This window comes from Primulina eburnea, chromosome 14 (genome assembly GCF_022965805.1).
Source record: "Primulina eburnea isolate SZY01 chromosome 14, ASM2296580v1, whole genome shotgun sequence".
Classification (NCBI taxonomy): domain Eukaryota; kingdom Viridiplantae; phylum Streptophyta; class Magnoliopsida; order Lamiales; family Gesneriaceae; genus Primulina; species Primulina eburnea.
Genome location: NC_133114.1, coordinates 8,031,705 through 8,058,004, shown reverse-complemented (window position 1 = coordinate 8,058,004; position 26,300 = coordinate 8,031,705). Strand labels below are relative to the sequence as shown.

Below are 26,300 nucleotides of genomic sequence, written 5' to 3'. Positions count from 1 at the left end.
CTGAACACCGTACAAATAATGACGCCAGATCTTCAGCGCAAACACAATAGCTGCCAACTCTAGATCATGAATAGGATACTTTTCCTCGTGAGATTTTAACTGTCTGGAAGCATAAGCGATCACATGACCATTCTGCGTCAACACACACCCTAAGCCTTGAAATGAGGCATCGGTGTAAACACTGAAACCATCAGATCCTGACGGTAACGCCAAAACAGGTGCAGAAGTCAGAAGTCGACGAAGCTCTCTGAAACTATCTTCGCACTCAGATGACCACTCAAATGGAACATCCTTCCGAGTAAGTTGCGTCAATGGTCTAGCTACCTGAGAGAAATTCACGATGAAGCGACGATAATACCCTGCCAGACCTAGAAAACTACGGATCTCGGCCACTGTCGTCGGACGTGACCAATTCAGCACTGCCTCAATCTTGCTAGGATCCACAGAAACTCCTTCCTTGGAAATCACATGACCAAGGAATACTACACGATTAATCCAGAACTCGCACTTACTCAGCTTAGCATACAATTGCTTCTCGCGAAGAATCTGCAACACAATCCTCAAGTGCTGGGTATGCTCTTCCACACTGTGAGAATAAATCAAGATATCGTCGATGAAAACCACAACAAACTGATCTAGAAAATCCCGAAAGACTCGGTTCATCAGATCCATGAACACCGCTGGCGCATTCGTCAATCCGAATGGCATAACTAGAAACTCGTAATGCCCATATCGAGTACGAAATGCGGTCTTGGAAATATCATCATCTCTGACTCTCATCTGATGATAACCTGATCGCAAGTCAATCTTGGAGTAAACAGAGGTACCCTGAAGCTGATCGAACAAGTCATCAATACGAGGTAATGGATACTTGTTTTTGATCGTCACACGATTCAGCTGGCGATAATCAATACACAATCGCATCGATCCATCCTTTTTCTTGACAAACAAGACTGGAGCTCCCCAAGGTGAAACACTCGGGCGAATATAACCTTTATCAAGAAGATCCTGCAATTGCTGCTTCAGTTCCCTCATCTCTGACGGAGCCAGACGATAGGGGGCACGAGAAATCGGTGTAGTCCCTGGCATTAACTCGATGCCAAATTCCACTTCTCTAATCGGAGGAAAACCAGGAATCTCATCTGGGAAAACATCAGGAAACTAACAAACCACTGGAATATCATCTGTACCAACACTACTTGTGGATGAATCAATTGCATAGATGAGGTAGCCTTCCCCGCCCGACTCTAAAGCACGACAGGCTTTCAGAGCAGATACCACTGGCATCGGAGGTCGCGCTCCCTCACCATAGAAAAACCAACTAGAGCTCTCAGTCGTACGAAACTGAACAAGCTTCTGGTAACAATCCACAGTAGCTCGGTAGGTAGTCAACAGGTCTATACCCAGAATACAATCAAAATCTTCCATCTCTAAGATCATAAGATTCGCAGTCAACTCGTTACCCTCAAAATCTAAAGGACAACCCATCACTAGACGCTTTGCTAACACCGAATGACCCATCGGAGTAAAAACGGAAAGAATGACGTCTAGAGAAACATACGGTAACTTATGACGCTTAACAAATCGTGCAGAAATGAATGAATGTGATGCTCCGGTATCAATAAGAACAAAAGCAGGAATACCGCATAAACAAAAAGTACCTGCTATGACTCTCCCTGTCTCATCTGCAGCCTGATCCTAGTTCAGCGCAAATACCTGACCTTGGGCACGAGGTCGAAGATTTGAACTGCCCATTGCCTGACCCTGCATCCTCTGCTGAACAGTCGTCTGAGATCCGGAACCAGATCCTGCTCCACCTCGCAACTGAGGACAATTCTTCTTAAGATGACCCATCTCTCCGCACTGAAAACAAGCTCCCGCGGCTGATCGGCACTGCTCCGATGGATGGTTCTTCCCACAATGCACACAAGAAACCTTCTTCTTACCAAAGCGAAAAACACCGCTAGATCGAGATCCAGATCCAGAAGAAGAAGAACCAGACTTCTTGAAAGACTGAGATCGAGGGCTCAAAGTATTCGGAGGTCGAGAAGACAGAATAGACCTACCACGCTGCAGACTGATCTCTGCCTGGCGACACCGGTTCACTAACCCATCATAAGAAGTAGGATCATCGCAGACAGTGACTCGATCAAAGATCTCTTGGTTAAGACCCTGAAGGAAATGGTCATACTTGGCCTCAGAACTGCCACTAATATGAGGAGCAAAGGGTAACAACTCGAAGAACTTCTGCTGATATGCATCAACAGACATACTACCCTACTTAAGACTCAGAAGTTCAATCGTCTTTGCCTGGCGAAGGGCTGGAGGAAAATATAACTGCATGAAAGCTGCACGGAATTCGACCCAAGTCACCCTACCCTGAGACTGGACTATCGGCGCAGAAGTCGATTGCCACCACTTGCGCGCACGGCCCTCGAGAAGAAAACCAAGGGTCTCCATCTGCTGCTCTTCGGTGCACTGGAATGCACGGAAACAACTCTCCATGCGCTCTAACCAATCCTCAGCAACATCGGGAGTCTCACCACCGACTAAAGGCTTAGGCCCCATCTGAATGAAACGGTGCATCTCAAAACGCCTAGGGCCATCACGACGATGACGATGTTCACGATGACGCCTACGATCGTCCTGGTCACCCCAACGACCTACACTCCCCTGACTACTCTCATCACCAAGGTGGTCAGCCATCGCTACAAGATAGAATGGGGAAAAATGGTAAAATGGTCAACGGAAATCCCAAAACAGAATCTATATCCCAAAATCATATGCATGCTCTGATACCATAAATGTAGTGACCCGTTCCAGAATCACCTACTAATCAAGAATTAAGCATGCAATTAACTTAATTAATAACAATCAGAGATAATTGCGGAAAATGGTCAACAAACGATAGTTATACAACCCAAATGAAGTCCAGAATAACTCAGAATAAAAAATATGCGGTACAACCATATCGAATCAAACAGTACTGAAGAACTAAATCAACCAGCTACTCAACGTCCTCCTCATCCTCCTCCTGAGCCATCCAACCTGAGGCCTGCCCCGTGGGAATGGGGTGTCCAAGATAAACAAAACCGAGGACGTGAGCGATAAGAACGCCCAGTACAAAAGCATGAGTATACAAACCTATATGAAATGCATATGCTATGATATGATACCAGGGTATTCAAGGAACAAGAATCACAAAAGATCTCAACATGCTCAGTCTAGAGGCGCCAAGTGGATAGTGCCGCGCGGTACTCCTCTGGGTCACTACATCCACTACAAGATCAGACGTGGACCTAAAATGTCCCGGATCACCGAAGCCCTCCCGACCCGTCGGCCACTGTGTACTCTCGGTGTCCATGCGTCCACAAAACAGGGCTGAGCGGCCCCATAAGATATAGCTTATCTCGAAAGAGATACAGATCAACAGTAAAGGCTATCTCGAAGGAGATACGACTCAACATGAAATGCAACATGCATCATAAAGCGTGACATAATAGCATGCATCATATGACATATAACAATGCAGCAAATAATCATGCAACACATATATGAATGTATACTCAACCAGGATATCTCGGATAGTACTTTCGTACCTCTATCACTGCAATCCTAATCCACTGGGAAAACCAGAACAAATAGGTCTAGTCCAAGCCTAAACATCAAGTGAAAACCATCACTAAAACTTATACACCAGACTTAACTAGATAATCCTAAAATAATAATGATACAATTCCAAACCTTCGTCCGTCGCTAGCCCGCTGATGACGATGCTCCGAGTTCAACCTGTCCAAGTTCAAACAGTTCGTTCCCTAACTGCCCTGTCCGAACTGCTCTGCTCGGCTCGGACTGCTCGGGTCGGACTGCTCTGCTCGGTCGGACTGCTCGGCTCGGACTGCTCTGCTCGGTCGGACTGCTCGGTTCGGACTGCTATGCTCGGACTGCTCTGCTCGGTCGGACTGCTCGGCTCGGACTGCTCTGCTCGGTCGGACTGCTCGGCTCTGTCCGGACCGCTCTGTCAGTCCGGACCACTCTGCTCCGTCCCAACTCACTAGGGTGGCTCGGACTTGCACTAAAACACACAATACCCCTATCACAATGAGAAATCTCACGGCCTATTTATAGACCTCAGTTCGGGACTCCCGAGCCCTTGCATGCATTACGTGTCAACCCAATGCCATGCACTTCGACACCTGTCCGGACACATGTCACTCGGCCACATGCACAAAGACACCTGTCCCGACTTGACACATTACTAGACACCTCAGGACATGTTCCCTAGCACCAGCTCCGTTCGGACATTCCCTAGCACTGCACTGGTTCGGACTTCCCTAGCACTGCACTGGTTCGGACATTCCCTAGCACTGCACTGGTTCGGACTTCCCTAGCACTGCATTGGTTCTGCTCAGCCATTTCCGCTCAGCCACTACCTAGGCTGCCATGACTTCTGAACTCAGGTATGGCTTCTGAAATCCGCTATGGCAGTTCCAATGTCAATTAACACATGATTTACTTAATTAAAGATACTTAATCATGTTTAGTTAACTTAGTAGAATTCGGGCTACTACAGTTTGGGTCTGGTCCGGGCTGATTCGATGTAGGGTCGAGTTTTTAGCTTGATATGGTAACTAGGGTTCGATCCTCTAGGGTGCAGATTTTTTCAGCAGCTGGTCGAGGAATTTTGAGGGTCTTAGGTGGTCTGAAATAAGTGGTTTAAGGGCTGATCATGCAGGTTTGAGTCATGGTTTATGTTTAGAAATGTTTGGTTGAGTTTCGGGTTAATTTGGATTAAAACCGAGACCCCAGTCCAAGTTTTAAAACGAATTGTAGAAATTAATGCATGTGCTCAAGTTTACGTCTAGGAAATTGTTATAAATAAGTTTTGAGGTATTTTAATAAGTTTGGTTGGCTTCGGGTCAAAATTTTGAGGTCCCGAGGGTAAAACAGTCAATTAGGGTTTTCAGGGGCAAAATGATCATTTTGCACCATGGTCAAGATACTCGTCCTCGTAGCGCCCTGAAACTGAAATTTCATGTTTAAAATATTTATGTTTATTATGAATATTATATGAAAATACTGAAAAACATTGCATGCTTGATTTTAAGAAAATGTACGTATATGCATGAATTTTATAAGTGATGAATACGATGACATGTTTTGAAGGAGGTGAGTTGGTTGTGACTAACACGAACACGAAAGGCCAAGGCTCAGTGGATGGGTAAAACTGTCGTCGATGTCCTCGCCGCGTTTACTGCAGTTATACGTAGATGGATCCATCGACTTAGAGCTGATACGAAAGTCACAACTAATTATTTGAATTCAATAAAGGAAAATGAACACGTATATGATTACATGATGAGATGCGATTTGGATATGTTTATGTTACGATATGTTTAAGTTCATTTTTTTAAGATCATGAAGTCTATTTTAATTATAGTACTTTCCACTGTTGCATGTTATGTATATGTACCTGTTATAGCGGTTCAGGTGTGTTGAGTCTTTAGACTCACTATGTGTGAATGATGTAGGTAAGCATGATGAGATAGAAACCAGAGACTCCTAAGACTGAGTAGGCGGAGTTGGGAGTACGCACGATAACCCGAGGACTTTATGTTTTTCCGTATTTTTTGTTTTTGAGTTAGGGTTGAAAAATAATGTTTTATACAATTTGCATACTTTTATACGTTGTGATTTTTGACAGATGTTGAGTTATCCTAAAACAGTAGTATTGGAATTTGATGATGTTTAGATTTATTTAACTGCATTTGTTTTTATTCAGTAATTGAATGACTTTTTAAAACGTACGGTTGACTGCTTATATTGCATGCATGCGTTTGGGCAATTTCTAAAATAGCTTACAAAAAAAAATCTCTAGTAGTATTTTTAGCAGTACATGTCACATAATAATAATGTTTTTATTTAAAAAGGAAATGCTACACTTTTTTCTTTTCACAACATATTTTTGTTACAACCTTAATACAAGTCTAGCCTACTCTGTAAAGTCTTCATCATCACTGCCTTCTTCAACTAAATCTATAGGTGCTTCTTCTTCTTCTTTCACATTTTCGATGATGAGGTGCATATAGTTATTTTTTTATTGCAGCCTATCCATAGAGCCATGAAGCTTGGTGATGTAATGCTCTTGCTTGCTACCAAGGTCTTCGTGCTGGAGACGAGAGCGGGTGGAGAAGTCCTTCTCAGTTTCAATCCTTTCTATAACTCTAGTTTAAATGCAATTATTCGTACCACGTGAGATGGGTTACGCAGGGTTAGGGCGAGCTACATTTTTTCTCGATCAAGGCGATGGGTGAGAAGTTGTACATTAGTCTAAAGCAGGTCTTTGGTTTGCATGAGCTCTTGTTTATCTTGTTTTTCTCTTGCGAGTTGAGCTTTTAGGGTTGCAATATCTCGGGTTTGGTTGTCAAGGTAAGCTGAAGAATGCAAAGTTTAACGTACCGTACTTTTAAACATACTTAAAATTCGCAGAAAATAAAAAAAAATCTTTTAAATAAGTAATCATCTTTCAAAATGAAATACAAATAAAATGTTCAACAAAATATTTGGATTGTAAACGAACTTGAAACAAGTACTTGTAAAAAAAACATAAAGTAATTCGTTAAAAATCAGAGTAAATGAAATAACATGCATAAAAATCCTTGAAAATTAAGGCAGTCCTCGAGTTAGTCCACCGCACAGTCCGAGAAAGCTCACTGATCCCTGCCTCTCGTCTCCTCAAGCTTGTCCTCACCTGCATCGATCAAGTCTAGTGAGTCTAAAGACTCAACATGTATAAACTGAGAATAACAAATAATATGTAATATAACCACATGCATTCTAAAGTAGAGCGTACATACTTAAACTCAAACGTACTTACATAAACATAGACGTGCCATCATATCGTACAAATTTTCATAAACGTACTTGCATCATACATATATTAACATACATAATCATCATCATTTTACATAAAGCTATGTTTCAAAGCAAGTGACTCATACATAAATACGCCTGATCAGACTAAACCATAGTACTGGGCTGGCAGGGATGTCCACTACCACATACATGAGATCTCCGGTCATGCTTTACCGGGTAGATGGGTCTCTGGTCATGCTTTACAGCTTTCCAATCCTGATCTAAACCCGGTCATGCTTTACCGGGGTGTAGAGGTCACCGGCCACTTTCATCGGCTTCCAAACCCGCTCATATTTGGTCACAAGACATTTAGCATACCTCAAAAATAAAACATTTTCTTTTTGCACATCGAACACACTTAAAAATGTCTAGGGCTTCGTTGGAATGCTCTGGAAATGCAGCCCTAACCACAACAGCAAAGATTCAGGAGATCTCAACGAAGCCTGCAACAAATACTGTTGGTGAATTACACCGAGGCGATGCCGACCACGATGATAATAGTACCCAAACTTGCGGAATAAAATAATCAACAAGAACACAAAGATTTACGTTGTTCACCCAATATAGGCTACGTCCACGGAGCACTGCAACTTTTATAACCGGAAGAAATATTACAACAAGTGTATACACAAATACACCCAATATCTCACGATCCCAACCCCGAGTATACCGAGAAAATATTTTCTCTAACTCACAAAAGAGAATTCCCACACTCAAGAAAAAAATACACTCTTTTTTTCTATGCACTCTCTTTTTATCAAAGCTGAAAAAGCTTTTGATTTTGGGATACAATAACTGAAAGAATTGAGCTCTATTTATAATTGATTAATTCGTTCAGTTTTGTAAATTATTTCGATGTGGGATACGTTTTTTTATTATTTAATTTAATGTGGGTCCCACCCCATTAAATTCTTACCCAACAATTCTCCCACTTGAAGACTTGATTCCAATAATGTCTTCACACCATCAGTGCAGCAGCTCATACCTCCTTTGTTAGTCCAGGAGACCAACTGAAGTCAAACACAACTTCAGTTTTTCAATGATAACAGCCTTCGTGAGCATATCTGCTGGATTCTTGCTTTTAGGAATCTTCTCAAACTTCAAGACTCCATTCACCCGATCTCTAAGGATCCCCATTCCAAAGATTTGTTTTGCAGCATCCAAATCCTTCAAAGCAAATTCCTTTGATAACTCTTTCTCGAGTTTATCAATCTCCTCCAGACAAGCTCCTGCTATCAACATATCATCTACATATATCAGTAGTATGATATAATAACCATCAAGCTTCACATGACAACATTGATCAGCCTGATACCTCAGAAAACCATCATTATTCATTACACCATCAAACTTATTGTACCACTGTCTTGGAGCTTGTTTGAGACCATACAAGCTCTTCTGAAGTTTGCACACCATTTTCTCTTTCCCTCGTAATTCAAATCCCTGTGATTGATTCACTTCTTCATCTAGTTCACCATGAAGAAACATCGTCTTTACATCTAACTGTTCCAGATGTAAATCTTCTTTTACCATCGATCCAAGTACAGTCTTGATAGTAGTTAACTTTACCACCACAGAGAAAATAGCAGTGTAACCAATGACTTTCTTTTCACCTTTTACAACAAGTATTTCTTTGTACCGCTTGCTACCGTCATGTTCTAACCGGTACTCCCACTTGCTATGTAAAACCTTTTTACCTTCAGGAAGTTCTGACAACTCCCACATGTGATTGGATGACAGTGAATCCATCACATCTTCCATGGCTAACTCCCACTGTTTAAAGGTCTCATACACATCCAATTTATTTTTCACAAAATAAACCCAAAATTTCCTGCTCGAATCGTCAACAGTAGTGCCATAATATCTTGAGTGATCTCCAAGGGATGTCACATGATATGATCCACATACATCAGTATGTATCAGCTCCAAATCCGTCGATTTCGGTTCTCTAACCTCTTTTGAAAAGCTCACCTTTTTCTGCTTTCCAAAAAATACAGCTTCACACAGCTTGTGTTCAACGATCTTTAATTCCGGTAGCTTTCTGTTTGAAACAAGCATTTTCATTCCCTTCTCACTCGTATCCCCAAGCCTACTATGCCATAGACTTGAATTAGCTCCAGTATCCACAGCCGCTAATTGATTTCTCAAACTGGAAGTCATATAAAGTGTTCCAGTTTTCTTTCCTCGAGTAACAATCATGGCTCCCTTTTTCACTTTCCAGGAACCATCTCCAAAGGTCACCTTATGACCTTCGTCGTCAAGCTGTCCCACTGAAATTAGATTGTGTGTCAACTTTGGTACATGCCTTACTTTGTTGATTTTCCAGACAGATCCATTTGTCATCTTCATCCGGATATCACCCATACCAATTATTTCCAAAGGTTTTCCATCAGCCAGGAAAACTTTTCCGTAATCTCCCGCAATGTAATTATCGAATACATCACGATTACCAGTGGTATGAAACAAAGCTCCCGAGTCCATAACCCAAGAATCAACCGGGCTTTCCATGGATAGTAATAGAGCATCATGTACCTCCTCAGTAACAACATTAGCGTTGTTCTTTGTTGATTTGCAATTCCTTTTCAAGTGACTAGTCTCACCACAGCTCCAACACTTCCACATTCTTTTCAAATGTGTTATTGTCTTTTCCATTTCTTGACTTGGATCTACCATGCCATTGGTTAAAACTTTTTTGCCACTCCTGCCCATTCCTCTATTCTCGAGATTTAGAGCAGAACTTGATGATGTTCCTTCACCAGAATCCATCTTGCGAACTTCTTCAGCAAGAATTTGATCTCTGACATCATTGAATTGTAGCTTTCTTTTTCCAACAGAGTTGCTAACTGCTGCCCGCATTGGTTCCCAAATGTCTGGTAAATACGCCAAAAGAATAAGTGCCCGAATCTCATCATCAAATTTAATTTCAACCGATGTTAGCTGAGAAACAATCGTGTTGAACTCATTGATGTGTTTAGCCACCGATGCATCTTCTCTCATCTTCAAGTTAAATAACTTCTTCATGAGATGTACTTTATTATTTGCCGATGGCTTTTCGTACATGTCCGACAAAATGGACATCATCTCCTCCGTTTTTTTTGCCTCCGCCACGTTATGTGCCACGTTCTTCGTTAAGGTCAATCGTATTACACCTAACACTTGTCGGTCAAGAAGCTTCCAGTCATCACCCTCTATCTTTTCCGGCTTCTTTCCTGATAGAGGTTGATGCAACTTCTTGCTATACAAATAATCAATTATCTGTAACCTCCAGAACGAAAAATCTGTTCCGTCGAACTTGTTGATTCTCGGTCCCGATCCATCATCTCCGGCCATCACTTCTCTAGCCTTAGCAAAAAATCTAAAAAATCTTTTATGATGTGGAATATCAGACAACGCTGCAACCATAGAGCATACTCAGAATTCTTAAGAATTTTCACAAAAAGGCTCTGATACCAGTTGTTGGGGAATTACACCGAGGCGATGCCGTCCACGATGATAATAGTACCAAAACTTGCGGAATAAAATAATCAACAAGAACACAAAGATTTACGTTGTTCACCCAATATAGGCTACGTCCACGGAGCACTGCAACTTTTATAACCGGAAGAAATATTACAACAAGTGTATACACCAATACACCCAATATCTCACGATCCCAACCCCGAGTATACCGAGAAAATATTTTCTCTAACTCACAAAAGAGAAATCCCGCACTCAAGAAAAAAATACACTCTTTTTTTCTATGCACTCTCTTTTTATGATTTTGGGATACAATAACTGAAGGAATTGAACTCTATTTATAATTTATTAATTCGTTCAGTTTTGTAAATTCTTTCGATGTGGGATACGTTTTTTTATTATTTAATTAAATGTGGGTCCCACCCCATTAAATTCTTACCTAACAAATACTTGAGAAAACGTGAAGAACATGCACAAATTTTCATAGCTTGAGCGGTTTTACGATAAAAATCAATCCCTTTCATTTCTTATCAGATAATTACGAATTTACTATCAAATCGAATATAACACGGAGTACTACAAATCATACGTTGAAAACATTTCCAGAAAATCAACCTATAAGTCGCAGAATTAAAAATAATAGAGGGTGACAGGTTTTGTGACACAGAAATTTCACAGCTTGTACGATTTTACGATAAAACTTATATCTCCTTCGTTTCATATCAAAAAATTAATTTACTATCGAGTCAAAGATAACACAAAGTACTACAAATCATGTGTTGAAACCATTTCCAAAAAACCAACCTATAAGTCGTAGAATTCAAAATAATAGAGGATGACGGGTTTTGTGACACAGAAATTTCACAGCTTGAGCAGTCCCACAAAAATGATCATAACTCACTCGTTGCTTGTCAAATAATTACGAATTTACTATCAAATCGAAGTTATTGAAGAGTAGTACGTTTCCCGAAAATTCACAGTATTAGAAATGACAGCAGACACGGTTTTGAGATCTAAAATTTTGATCCAAAATCGTTTTAAATATTTTTGCTCAAATTTTTGCATAACATACACAGATTTTTCATACAATATACATCAAAATACTTACTAATCGATGCAAAAATAAAATAATATACACGCCTTTCCAGTCTAAACGCTCGAATATAACGAATACCGACGCGGTGGATTGCGGGAGATGATTGGGAGAAGCTTGCTACATGATTCTTGCTCAAAAGAGTGACGTAAATCTCCAGAAATTTGCATGGGGAAGGGGTGGCTGCTACTGAATATTAAGAACCCTAGTTTCCTCTCAAAAACAAAGAAATTAAAAAGGCTTTGTGTGTGAAAAACATGTAGGTAAGTGTAGTGATTAAGGAGGTAATTAGAGGTTAATTAGGGACTATAAATGTTTAGTTAAATAATTAGTGATAAAATAATGCTAATATAATTATTTAATCTCACTCAAAGATTAAATAAAATAATTAAGTACCAAACTTTCAAAATTATATTAGGGTGGAACGTCTGTCTTAGGGTGGAACGTCGTACTGAATAGAAACTTCGTCCCCATATCTGAATGTAAACTCTTCCAAAAGGACGATGTGAATCTCGGGTCCGATTCAGACATAATAGAAACTGGAATCCCATGCAATCGGACTATCTCTCGGATATATAGCTCTGCATACTGAGTCATGGAGAATGTCGTCTTCACCGGTAAGAAATGTGCCGATTCAGTAAGTCGATCCACTATATCCCAAATGGCATTAGATCCCCTGACTGACCTCGGCAAACAAACAACGAAATCCATGGTGATATTCTCCCAATTCCAATCGGGAATAGGGAGTGGCTTAAGCATCCGTACTGGCCTCTGATACTCTGCTTTCACTTGCTGACAAGTGAAGCATTCAGATACAAAGCGTCGAATATCTCGCTTCATCCCTGGCCACCAATACAACATCTGTAGGTCATTGTACATCTTGGTAACCCCTGGATGGATGAATACAGAGATGTATGTGTCTCTGTCAAAATATCATCTCATATCGAATCAACACTAGACACCCACATCTTTCCTCCGTACCTCACAATACCATCAGACTACTGCGTAGAGTACACTGTTCTTGGTTTCATCCTTCAGTCTCAATTTTTGCAAATGTTCATCTGAAGACTGATCTCTACGGATTCGGTCTAGCAAAGAAGACTGGACTGTCAGATTAGACAACTTGGGAGCTCTGCCCTTAGGATAAACTTCTAGTCCAAACCTGTGAATCTCTGACTGAAGATATCTATGTGCTGACAGCTGCGGTACGACTGCTACGTACCTTCCAGCTCAAAGCATCTGCCACAACATTAGATTTTCCTGGGTGGTAGCTAATTTCATAATCGTAGTCTTTTACTAACTCCAACCACCGTCTTTGTCTCATGTTCAGTTCTTTCTGCGTGAAGAAGTACTTGAAACTCTTGTGATCAGTGAATATTTGACATTTCTATCTGTGCAAGTACAGATGGACTTTGGCCTTATGCAGATCGTCTAGACAAAGGAAGTAATTGCCCACTGTGAAGCTCAGGTAGCAGAAAACCGTATACTCCTGGATTTGGATATCCATTTTGGTCAAAAAAGGAGAGAAGATGGTGCAAGGGAAGCAAAAATGTCCGTTGAAGAATTTCCAGACCTTGGTATAGGAGCAAAAGCGGGACCTTCAAGCTCTGGTCATGATTTTGACATTTAATGAATGATAGATGTTCTCAACTCCTGTAACAACACCTCTAACAATATCGCACTTAACATGTTTGAATTCTGGCAGAGATATGCCTTTAACTCAAGGAGAGTTGTGTGAATTAATATTTTGTGTGTGTTTTGTCCATAAAGATAAAAAAAAGGGAGATGAAAAGAAAACATGTCTTGGAATGAGTGACAGAATTTATTCTTAAATTTTCTTTTATTTTTTACGTGAATTTTGATTTTCTAGACTAATGTTATTTATGATAAGATTTATATTAAAACTCTAGATATGATATTTTTATTTAAAAAGAGTTTATTTTATAATAAACTCTAGTTTTCTTGTTTTATATGTATTTATCTATTCAAAGAATCATCTCTAGGTCAAAGAAAACTCTAGTTTTCTTGTTTTATATGTATTTATCTATTCAAAGAATCATCTCTAGGTTAAAGAAACCTTATATGTATATATATATACTAGTGAATAACAAAAGCTAATTCTCTTAACACATTAGGGGAGCAAATCGACTATATTTTAATGAATCTTTTGCACTGAGACACCACAAAAGTGTATTAACTTTTGCATAATTATTTGTATCTTGATTTATTTATGTAAAGTTTTATGCGTTAAATTATTCCGCTGCATATTGCCTAAAATATTACAATACCACATTCAATACCAAAATCTAAAACACTCAATTCTCCAATTAAATAGTATTTTTATGCTAAACAATTTTTTCAGAGGTGTATGTCGCTACACTCTCATTATTTGATGTATGAAATAAGAGTACAACACTAAATATTTTGGAACAAAGTGATGGCAGGGATTTTCGGAAACCAAACCAAAAAAACCTATTATTAATACAACTATTATCTCAATAGTAGAATTCAAATTGCTTATTTGCTACATGTGAAGGATTATGAGACAGAACGACTCCCAAGGTACTGTTGTTGGCAAGTTCAGATGAGGAAAATTTTCTCTTTCAAGTTTTCAACCATATCCTTCAGGGTCACCTCCAAAGGCGTGAAAACGACGCCCAAATCTTGTGCTCTCTTATTGCATAGCTGGAATGTTGGATTACTTTGAGTGTTGCTGCAATAAGTAAAAATGTGTAAAGCTGGTTAAAATCTGTAGAATGTGAGATACTCGAATAGTGCTTGCCATGAAACCATTGTACGCTAAAGAGGGAAAAATGAAGAGGACCAATCAGGAGAGTGGGAACTTTAAGAAAGGATTGTGACCTCCCAGCCTCACGTTTATCAGGCTCGCGAGATTTTCCTGAGGAATGAAGAGGACCAATCGGGAGAGTGGGAACTTTAAATTTTTTGAACAGATAAAAAACTTACATTTTAGGAAGGTCTAGAGAAGGATAAAGCTTATGTAAAATCTCCAGAACTTCCTCCGGAAGTCGCGCTGTTCCGGTCAAAAGGTATCTGCCACTAGCTGAAGGATTTTCAAATGCCAAAATATGTGCTTGAGCAACATCTCTCACATCGTCGAACACATAGTATGGGTATATTGCCTTTCCTGTAACAGAAACAGTTTTAATGCTCAAGAAATCTGAATTGGTAAAAAGACATACAAATTGTTTGATCACCTTTGATCAAGTCCAAAAATTCCTTAGAAGTGGAATTGAGTGTTGGCTGAAGGAGAGGACCGATGACATATCCAGGATTGATTACTACCAAGTTGATACCATTTTCCTTAGAGAATTTCCATGCAGCTTCCTCTGCCAATGTTTTTGAGAGGCAATACCATTGCTGATAGCATGATCAAAATTTTGTTCAAATTTTTTATGTTGGACCCATATCCTAGTATTTTTGAAGAAACTGTTCCATTCAAATTTCTGGGGTATTTTAATAGAAACAACCATAACAGGATTAGATTATCAACAGACACCTACAAGGATCGTCTAAAGATTGGATCCCATATGTTGAAACTCTTCTGGATCTTGATGAGTCTTCAAAGGATAAAAACATCAGGTAGAAAAGGATAAAAGTGTAGTATTCCTACGAGCACAAACCTTGATTTCTTCACAGAATACTGGATCTGAAAACCATGTTTCGTCAACTACAGCATCGGGGCCTTGGGGACGGCGATTGAACATAACTGCAACAATAGAGGATGTTACCAGGACTCTTTTCACAGATGGTTCTTTGCTGCATGATTTTAGTACATTTAGAGTTCCCTTCACCGTCGGTTCTATCAGTTCTACCTAAACCAAGCTCATAAATATATCAAAAGTTTATTTTACACAATATTCAAAATAAACACAGATATGTACAAACAAGAATTTAGTTTTGTATAATTTTGAATATTGGTATCCCCCATGTTCTGCCATGAATTAGCAGTCAAATGTTTAGCACTGTGTGAAAATAATCAGTAATAAAAATATAGTTGTAATTTGAGATTCAATATTTCAGACAAACAACAAATTAAAACATAATATCATAACAAGCCAGACCAAATAAAAATTGTTTACCAAGTATGAGGTATACAAAAGAAGAATTGAACATCGCGAGAATCACGCACAAGCAAGAAAGATAACAAACCTTGGGGTCGGTTGCTGCAGCGACAGCAGGTGAGGCTGTGTGAAAGACCCCTTCACAACCATGAACCGCAGAATCAAAAGATCCATCTTCAATTAAGTTGGCTTCAAACAATTGTAATCTCTCCTCAGCTCCCTCAAGTCCTTTCAGGTGGGCTACTTTGTTTGGATCACCTGCATTTCAAAGTGCTTAAACAAATGTTGAGAGTAGATATATCTCAAAGAATCATACTCGCAAATACAACCCATTATTTCCTCGTATGGATATATATGTTAGTATCCACTTCTGTCACTTGATTCCATATCTAGAATACACCAGCCCAACCACGTCTACAATCAGAAGAACATATGATTTTCTGCCGCCATTCCACGTTAATAAAAGGAAAAACGTCAATTTTCTTACTAAAACTACATCTCACCTCAATGGCTGAAGCAGGGAGCGGCATGGGACACATATACATTTTCAACAATAAACATGAGAAAAATGTGATTTCGCTTCATATATCAGAAAGTTTCCTATTTTTAGCTGAGACTCTCGGATTCATTAGATTTCTGGCTCTGCTTAAAATCGAATGGAGAAACACCAAGAGATCATCATTATTCATAGAACACCTCACAGTCATGTGACAGTAGGGACGCAGAAATATAAGTACAATCAGCCCGAAAACTAAAGTAGTTGCTCCATAGAATCAATAAAAGAATTCAGAATTATAGCTCTAAAAAGTTCCCATTGAACTTTCCAAATTTGAGACAGAGATCATTTTCAGTTCTTTTACTTTATGATAAAGATGTAACACCTCTGACCTCTTTAAATAAAATATACAGCGGAAATTAATTTTTTTTTAAAATATGGAAGGAGTTTCAAAATACATTTCATAAAATGTTTAAAATGTAATACATGATCATTCAAATGATATACAAAATACAAAACAATCATTTCTATGATCATGTCCCAAAATACTTGTAAAACATCATCCTTCCAATCTTCGTATGCATATGACCTCTGACCACAGTCAACGTCCTGGTCCGTCGCTCTTATCTGCATCACATGAAAATAACTGAAATGAGAATAAATCTCAGCAAGTGGAACTCTACATAGCAATGATACATAGCATACTCTGTAAAACATGACTTTGAAATCATAAATACCATCAACTCTGAAACATGAATACTGTAGTAATAACTGTAGAAATAACATAGCAATACGATGGTATTTCTCTTTACTCTGGTTGGATTGATATCAATAGTATCTCTGACTGTGGTGCTCGTATCCCAAATCGATATAAACCGATAACTCTGAGGGATATAAGCCTATGGGCGTTGATCAACTAATTGCATGCAATTCTCTGACTATGTTTCTATCAATCCAATAAAACATTTGAACTCTCAATAGCATTTAAACCATCACTTTGTAAACTCTTTCTTTTCTTTTGTATTCTCTTTTCAATAAATGAGACATACAATGCCTCCAATAGATATACAATCGAATCAATACATAACTATGAATCAAATGAAGGGAATAACAATTTGAAATCATTAAAACACCATACATATATCATCATGTGAGCAAAGAGATGAAATTCCACTTACATACCACAATAACACCTCAATCAAAGCTCTTGAACACCACCTACAACAATAATCCATAAATAACACCAACATCAACTCTATATCCAAAAATACAATTCAAATAATCCATTAAACCATCAAAAACATCAACCTATAGCATCACATCTCCAAAACCATGATAGAACTCAACCAAAAACTTACCTTAGCTTCCTAGCACCACGGATAACCTCGATCTCAAGTCGAAAATCGAACTAGATCCACGAATCAAAGATAGGAAGCAAATGAAATGGAAGAAAACCCTTGGAAATGGAGACAAAATCGGAAATGAGAAGGAAGGAAAGGGGAAAGTATGGCCAACCACTCCCAAAAAGTAACTTAAAATCTCGCCCATACCTAGACCGCGGGTGCGCTGCTACAAGCACCGCGGGTGCGCCTAGCTCACGGCACAACACAATAATTCTGGAACACAAACACCGCGGGTGCGGCGCTGCAACCACCGCGGGTGCGGTCATCACCGCGGGTGCGGTCCTGCCACAGCTACCCAACTCCAAAATCATGAATAGTACACCGCGGGGGCACTCCTCTAAGAGCGCGGGTGCACTCTGGTCACGGCAATGAACAACTTCCAAGCAACTAAAATCGATCCGAAACGCTGAAACGAACAATCAATACCAACTAACACCTCAAGATAATAATACCAAGCATACTATAGCCCATAAACACCACTCTAAACATCTACTCACAAACCCAAATAAATATACGAAACTTAAATCGTACCGTAAACCTGGCTCGGCTACTACAATCTCCCCTCCTTAGAGGAATTTCGTCCGCGAAATTGACGTCACTGCACGAACAACTCAGGATACTTCTCTCTCATCTCATCCTCTGGTTCCCACGTAGCCTCCTCGATCAAATGGTTCCTCCAAAGGACTTTAAAAATGCCGATCTCTTTGTTTCTCAAAACTCTAACTCTGCGATCCAGAATCTGAATCGGAATCTCTTGGTACGTCAAATTCGGCGTCAAGTCCAATGGCTCATGGTGAAGAACATGGGAAGGATTCGCAATATACTTCCTGAGCATCGAAACATGAAACACATTGTGAACTCTGTCAAGATCTGGCGGTAGGGCTAATCTGTAGGCTCGATCACCAACTCGGTCCAATATCTCAAATGGACCAATGAATCTCGAACTCAGCTTACCCTTCTTGCCAAACCTCATCACACCCTTCAGAGGTGCTATCTTCAGAAATACATGATCGCCAACCTCGAACTGCAAAGGTCTACGACGAACATCTGCATAACTCTTCTGTCTCGACTGCGCTGTCTTCATTCTCTCTCGGATCACCGCAACAACATCAGCAGTCTGCTGGACCAACTCTGGTCCTAACATCTTCCTCTCACCTACCTCATCCCAATACAAGAGCGATCTGCACTTCCTGCCATAAAGTGCCTCATACGGTGCCATGCCAATCGTCGCCTGGTAACTGTTATTGTACGTGAACTCAACCAAAGGCAACTTAGAATCCCAGCTACCTAGATAATCGATAGTACAAGCTCTGAGCATATCTTCTAGAATCTGAATGACTCTCTCTGACTGACCGTCGCTCTGAGGGTGATAAGCTGTACTAAATGCTAACCGCGAACCCATAGCTCTGTGCAAACTCTTCCAAAATTCTGAAGTAAACCTGGGGTCACGATCAGACACAATCGACACAGGCACACCATGAAGTCTAACAATCTCTGTAATGTAATCCTCGGCATACTGGTTCATGGAGTACGTCTTCTTGACTGGGAGAAAATGCGCTGACTTGGTCAATCGATCAATGATAACCCAAATAGAATTGAAACCTCTCTGCACTCTGGGAAGACCAGTCACGAAATCCATCGTAATATGCTCCCACTTCCACTGAGGAATCGGCAATGATAGCAATGTCTCAGCAGGTCTCTGGTGCTCAATCTTCACCTGCTGACAAGTAAGGCACTGAGAAATGAACAAAGCAATATCTTTCTTCATACCTGGCCACCAATAGAGTCTACGAAGATCCTGATACATCTTGGTACTGCCTGGATGAATCGAATATGACGCGGTATGAGCCTCTGTCAAAATGTCTCGCCGAATATCATCGCCAATAGGAACACAGGTACGACCTCTGAAAGTCACCAAACCATCACCATTAATTGCAAACTCTGAATTACCTCTCTCCTCTACTCTAGCTCTCAACTCTGTCAACTGAACATCGTCAGTCTGCTCTCTACGGATCCTGTCCGTCAATGTAGCCCGAATGACCAACGCTGAAAGGCGAGCAATAGTCCCCGGAACTACTAAAGCAATCTCCTCTCTCTGCAAATCCATCAACAAGGGCCTCTGAATCAAAGAACTCAAGGAAGAACTCGACTTACGACTCAAAGCATCTACCACAACATTCTCCTTCCTTGGGTGGTAACTGATAGTCACATCATAATCTTTGACAAGCTCTAACCACCTCCTCTGTCGCATATTGAGCTCTCTCTGAGAAAACAAATACTTCAAACTCTTGTGGTCCGTGAAGATCTCACACTTTTCGCCATACAAGTAATGTCTCCAGATTTTCAAGGCGAAAACCACAGCTGCTAGCTCCAAATCATGCGTCGGATAATTCCTCTCGTAATCCTTCAACTGGCAAGAAGCATAAGCAATGACCTTACCTCGCTGCATCAGCACTGCACCAAGGCCTTTCTTCGACGCATCGGTATAGACAACAAAATCCTCTGAACCACTAGGCAATGAAAGAACAGGAGCTGTCGTCAATCTATCCTTCAACTCTTGAAATGCACTCTGGCAATCAATGGACCACTCGAACTTCACAGTCTTCCTCGTCAGATTGGACAATGGCAGGGCAATCTTGGAGAAATCTGAAATGAAACGACGATAATAACCCGCCAAACCAAGGAAACTGCGTATCTCAAGAGGCAGTGGTAGGAATAGGCCACTTCTGAATCGCCTCTATCTTCACTGAATCAACTGCTATACCATCCTTCGAAACGACATGGCCTAGAAAAGAAATCTGCTCCAACCAAAACTCGCACTTCTTTAACTTGGCAAACTGTTAGAGTAGGTGCCCGTCGAGCCAAGTGTTGGCCGAGTGTTCACAATGAAACTCTATGTATAAGCAATCTTTATTTTAGTAATATTTGATATTATTATTTTGGCACATCTTTATCTGTATACCTATGCTAGTTGCATAGATAAAGCCCTTGAATATACAAATAGTAGAAAGAATATGAGATGCTTATATGATGAGTATCATGAAACTCATATTTGTAATACTGTATATTCTAAACGGTTCCTAGTCGATTCAGCCGCCACTAAGAAGGATATAGGCCGCTCGAGTTCGAGACTAGTATCTGCGATGTGAGTACCATGTTTCATTGGTAGGGGACATTGTAATGTCCGAACATGCAGATAGGTGCTCCTTGTTAAGTGCACTGAACAACCCTCCATAAAAAGACTTTCCAAGTGGTTCTCACTTATCGAGTGGAAACGTCCTAGTTTATGGTTGTACACCATTAGTCCTTATGACCCGGGACAACATTGAGACTCTATGTGCTAGAATTACAATTTGACTTGTTTACCGACTCTCATGGGTCATCAGGTGGCAAGGTTGGGTGTTCTGTCGAAACACATAGGAGTCGATGCATTGTAGTCGGGGATTCACCGCTTACCTTCGGGTATGGATATCCTATGTGTTATCATGTGTATGTAGGTAGAAATCTCTGGCCAGAGTATGGTGGTAATTATGAAAGGGGTTTCATAGATTACACCATCGATGCAACTACGACATGACACATAGTATCGATTCATTGACAACTCTCGATATACCAATGGTTGTCGAATCGGTAGGGATATATGAGTTGAAGGGACCGTACTGTACGCTAACCATAATTGAATGGTTCTTGCAGGCACTATCATTTGATACCTAGGGAATCATGTAAGCGATGCTGCTAGGCGTTTAACATGATTGGTTGGGTACTATCAGACTTGAGTTCTGACGTTCTTATTATCAAGGAGTTGATAAGTAAGAATGGAGCAATTAGGGTATGCTCATATAAGGACATGTTTAGTCCGAATCACATAGAGATGTGAACCCACAGCTAGTTGTATCAATGAACCATTGAGGGCCACACAAGTACTAGCTTTCTAGATCCCGTTGAGAAGTAAAAATAGTTCAATATCTTGAACGGCTTATAAAGGAGTTTATAAGCGTAAGGAAAATTAGAAGTATGACTTCTATAAAGGAGAAACTAGTTCAATGTGTTGAACGACTTATAAATGAGTTTATAAGTGTAAGAAAAATAGAAGTATGACTTCTATGAGAGAAATGTAAATTTTAATTTGTGGAAGTGTTCCTAAATTAAAATTTGGCCAAGTGAATAATGTATTTGAAAATTGTGATTTTCATAGACATTATTATGGACTAAATTAAATTAATTCAAGTGTTGAATTAATTAAACACTAGTGGACCTAGTAGAGTCCAAATAATTAAATTAATTCAAGTGTTGAATTAATTAAATCATATTGAGTCTTGTAGAGCTCAATTTAAATTAATTATTTAACTAGTGGGACTTGGGTAAATTCATGTAATGTTTAATTAGTCTCATATATGTTTGAGATAATTAAATTTAGTCAATGGTTTTTATTTTGATAAAAACCATATAATATGCATGCATGGAGGTGAAAGGTTGGGAGACTACTTTTTGAGTTTTCAAGGCATGACATGCAACTTTATGCCTCAACTTTTTCACAAACCAAGACAAGTCTTCCCACTTCACTCCCAAGACACACAATGGCCGAAATTTATCATCTTTTCTCTCCAAGTTTTCTCTCCATTTTTTTGTCCTTCAATTGTTGAAGAATACACACACTTCTCTTTGAAAAATCCTCATATTTTTCTAGTGCAAAATATGAGGGGATCTACCTAGTTGGTGGTGGGCTTAATTTGAAGGAAAGATTCAAGAAGAAAGGAGGAGAGCTTGTAGATTTATCTTCCATTCAAGAGCCAAGTTGTTTACAACTTGGTTGGTGCCATCATCAACCTCAAGAGGTTGATAGGTAACGATTTTCTTACACCCTATGTATGACATAGTTGTGTTTATTGTATTTGTTGCACAAACTTAGAGGGTGGCCGAAAATTTTCCCTAAAAATTTGATTTTTAAACTTCCGTTGCGCTTCCGGTCACCGTAACCGATCCCCTTTCACAAACAACCTCCTCTCTCTCAACAACTGAAGAACAACTCTGAGATGCTCTGAATGAAGCTCTCTGGTCTTGGAATAGATCAAGATGTCGTCGATGAAGACAATGACAAAGCTATCCAAGAACGGCTTGAACACACGGTTCATCAGATCCATGAAGACTGAAGGGGCATTGGTCAGACCAAAAGACATCACGAGAAACTCATAGTGACCATACCTAGTCCTGAATGCCGTCTTAGGGATATCAGACTCCCTAACCTTCAACTGATAGTAGCCAGACCGAAGATCAATCTTCGAAAATACAGTAGCACCATGAAGTTGATCAAACAAATCATCAATACGTGGCAACGGATACTTATTCTTGACAGTCACTTTGTTGAGCTCTCTGTAGTCGATACACAACCGCAACGACCCATCTTTCTTCTTAACAAACAGAACCGGAGCTCCCCAAGGCGAAGAACTCGGACGAATGAAACCCTTGTCTAGAAGATCCTGCAACTGCGTCTTCAACTCCTTCATCTCAGTAGGAGCCATCCTATACGGAGCCTTAGAAATAAGAACCGTACCTGGAGCTAAATCAATAACGAACTCAACATCTCTGTCCGGCGGCAAACCCGGAACATCATCCTCAAACACATCGGCAAACTCCCTCACAACATCAATATCATCAATATTCAACGTAACCATACCATCCAAATCCACAATAGAAGCAAGAAACCCATCGCAACCTCTACACAGCAATCTCTCAGCCTCAAGACAAGAAATAAAAGGAAGGACCTAGCGAAGTACCTGTACTGGCGAGCGAACCTCCCTTATTGCTATCATTTGCAAAGGTCACCGTCTTAGCAACGCAATCAATAACAGCACGGTAGGTTGATAGCCAATCCATGCCAAGAATAACATCAAAGGCAACCATCGGGATCACAATCAAATCAGCAAAGACCTCTCTATCATCAATACGAACAGGGCATTCATACACAATAGATGCGGGCACAAGACATCTCCCGAAGGCAAAACAACATTGAACTGGAGGGAAAAACAGAAGGAACTATACCCAAAGATCTCAAAAACAATTCAGACATAAAAGAATGAGTAGCACCAGTATCAATCAAAGTCGTAGCTACTCTGCCTGAAATTAAAATAGCACTAGAGATCACAGAAGAATCATGATTAATACCTTCCTTCGTCATCGAAAAGATACGACCCTGCACCTTCCCTTGGCTAGCTCCCTTAGGACAATCTCTGGCAATGTGGCCTGCAGTGCCACAACGGTAACAAGAATGAGTGCTAAATCTACACTCTCCTCGATGATGCTTGCCACACTTCGGACACAGCGGCTTCTCGGGATCAACTGGAACTGGCGGTGGTCTAGGACTCGACTCTAACTTGCCTTTCCCTTTGAAACGATCCCTGCCCCTCTGATTCGAGCCCTGGCCTCTCTGAACAACAGATTGGTGCCTCTCCTGCCTCTCTCTGGTGATGTCCTTCTCATCCTGCTCGGCCAACAATGCCTTGGACACAATCTCCTTGAAAGTCACAGCCTTGGACATGTTGATATCCCGTCTAATCTCCGCTCTAAGGCCTCGAATGAAATGAGCGCCTTTATCCTTGTCGTTAGAAGCAACATACGGAGCAAAGAGACAACCCTCCTCGAACTTCAGGATATACTCATCAACGTTCATGCTCCCCTGACGAAGCTCCAAGAACTCCGTAACCTTCCTAGCTCGAAATGCATCGGGAAAATACTTGTCGTAGAACAAATCTGTAAACTCTGACCACTTCAGTGTCGAGACATCAACGCCAACCTTGGTCGCATTCCACCAAATGCGAGCAACTTTAACCAACATGAATACAGCATAGCTGATACGGTCTCTGTCCTCGTAATGGAGATGATCGAAGATCGCCTCTAAAGCCTTGATCCACTCTACAACAACTAAAGGATCAGTGCTCCCTGAAAACTCTGGTGGATCCATCCTCTTAAAAGCAGAAAATATGGCATCTGTGCCAACAGTCCTGAGCAACTTGCCCTATCACTTGACCTCTGCCCTGACCTGCTCCTTGCAATTGGAGCAACTGCTGGATCTGCTCACTATGGACTTTGGCCTGCTCTTTAAGCAACTTGCCGAACTCGTCGACAACTCTAGAGGAAGAACTATCCTCACCCTCTACTGCTTTCCTCTTAGGTGGCATCCTCTACTCTACAATGGGCTCACAAAAGACATATCAATATATAACAATGGATAGATGCAAGAAAACATACCCGGACAGTTGAAAGTAGACGAAGTCATATGCATTGGTCCGAAGAACACCGCTCTGATACCACTAAATGTGACACCTCTGACCTCTTTAAATAAAATACACAGCGGAAATTAAAATTTTCTTTAAAATATGGAAGGAGTTTCAAAATACATTTCATAAAATATTTAAAATGTAATACATGATCATTCAAATGATATACAAAATACAAAACAATCATTTCTATGATCATGTCCCAAAATACTTGTAAAACATCATCCTTCCAATCTTCGTATGCATATGACCTCTGACCACAGTCAACGTCCTGGTCCGTCGCTCTTATCTGCATCACATGAAAATAACTGAAATGAGAATAAATCTCAGCAAGTGGAACTCTACATAGCAATGATACATAGCATACTCTGTAAAACATGACTTTGAAATCATAAATACCATCAACTCTGAAACATGAATACTGTAGTAATAACTGTAGCAATAACATAGCAATACGATGATATTTCTCTTTACTCTGGTTGGATTGATATCAATAGTATCTCTGACTGTGATGCTCGTATCCCAAATCGATATAAACCGATAACTCTGAGGGATATAAGCCTATGGGCGTTGATCAACTAATTGCATGCAATTCTCTGACTATGTTTCTATCAATCCAATAAAACATTTGAACTCTCAATAGCATTTAAACCATCACTTTGTAAACTCTTTCTTTTCTTTTGTATTCTCTTTTCAATAAATGAGACATACAATGCCTCCAATAGATATACAATCGAATCAATACATAACTATGAATCAAATGAAGGGAATAACACTTTGAAATCATTAAAACACCATACATATATCATCATGTGAGCAAAGGGATGAAATTCCACTTACAAACCACAATAACACCTCAATCAAAGCTCTTGAACACCACCTACAACAATAATCCATAAATAACACCAACATCAACTCTATATCCAAAAATACAATTCAAATAATCCATTAAACCATCAAAAACATCAACCTATAGCATCACATCTCCAAAACCATGATAGAACTCAACCAAAAACTTACCTTAGCTTCCTAGCACCACGGATAACCTCGATCTCAAGTCGAAAATCGAACTAGATCCACGAATCAAAGATAGGAAGCAAATGAAATGGAAGAAAACCCTTGGAAATGGAGAGAAAATCGGAAATGAGAAGGAAGGAAAGGGGAAAGTATGGCCAACCACTCCCAAAAAGTAACTTAAAATCTCGCCCATACCTAGACCGCGGGTGCGCTGCTACAAGCACCGCGGGTGCGCCTAGCTCACGGCACAACACAATAATTCTGGAACAAAAACACCGCGGGTGCGGCGCTGCAACCACCGCGGGTGCGGTCCTTGCACTACCGCGGGTGCGGTCCTGCCACGGCTACCCAACTCCAAAATCATGAATAGTACACCGCGGGGGCACTCCTCTAAGAGCGCGGGTGCACTCTGGTCACGGCAATGAACAACTTCCAAGCAACTAAAATCGATCCGAAACGCTGAAACGAACAATCAATACCAACTAACACCTCAAGATAATAATACCAAGCATACTATAGCCCATAAACACCACTCTAAACATCTACTCACAAACCCAAATA

The 26,300-nt window shown here is 40.3% G+C and overlaps 1 protein-coding gene across 1 annotated transcript in view; it reads right to left on the bottom strand.

Moving 5' to 3' along the window:
• Positions 1 to 13,765: 13,765 nt before the first annotated feature.
• The window catches only part of LOC140812118 (phenylacetaldehyde reductase-like), a 38,918-nt gene continuing 26,383 nt past the window's right edge, over positions 13,766 to 26,300 (bottom strand). Inside the window, exons 2-6 of the mRNA XM_073170321.1 lie at positions 15,638 to 15,807; positions 15,109 to 15,300; positions 14,683 to 14,845; positions 14,432 to 14,612; positions 13,766 to 14,177 (exon numbers count right to left, since the gene is read on the bottom strand). Of these exons, the coding sequence (XP_073026422.1) occupies positions 14,045 to 14,177; positions 14,432 to 14,612; positions 14,683 to 14,845; positions 15,109 to 15,300; positions 15,638 to 15,807 (839 nt within the window). The 3' untranslated portion in view covers positions 13,766 to 14,044. The remainder of the gene's footprint in view (positions 14,178 to 14,431; positions 14,613 to 14,682; positions 14,846 to 15,108; positions 15,301 to 15,637; positions 15,808 to 26,300) is intronic.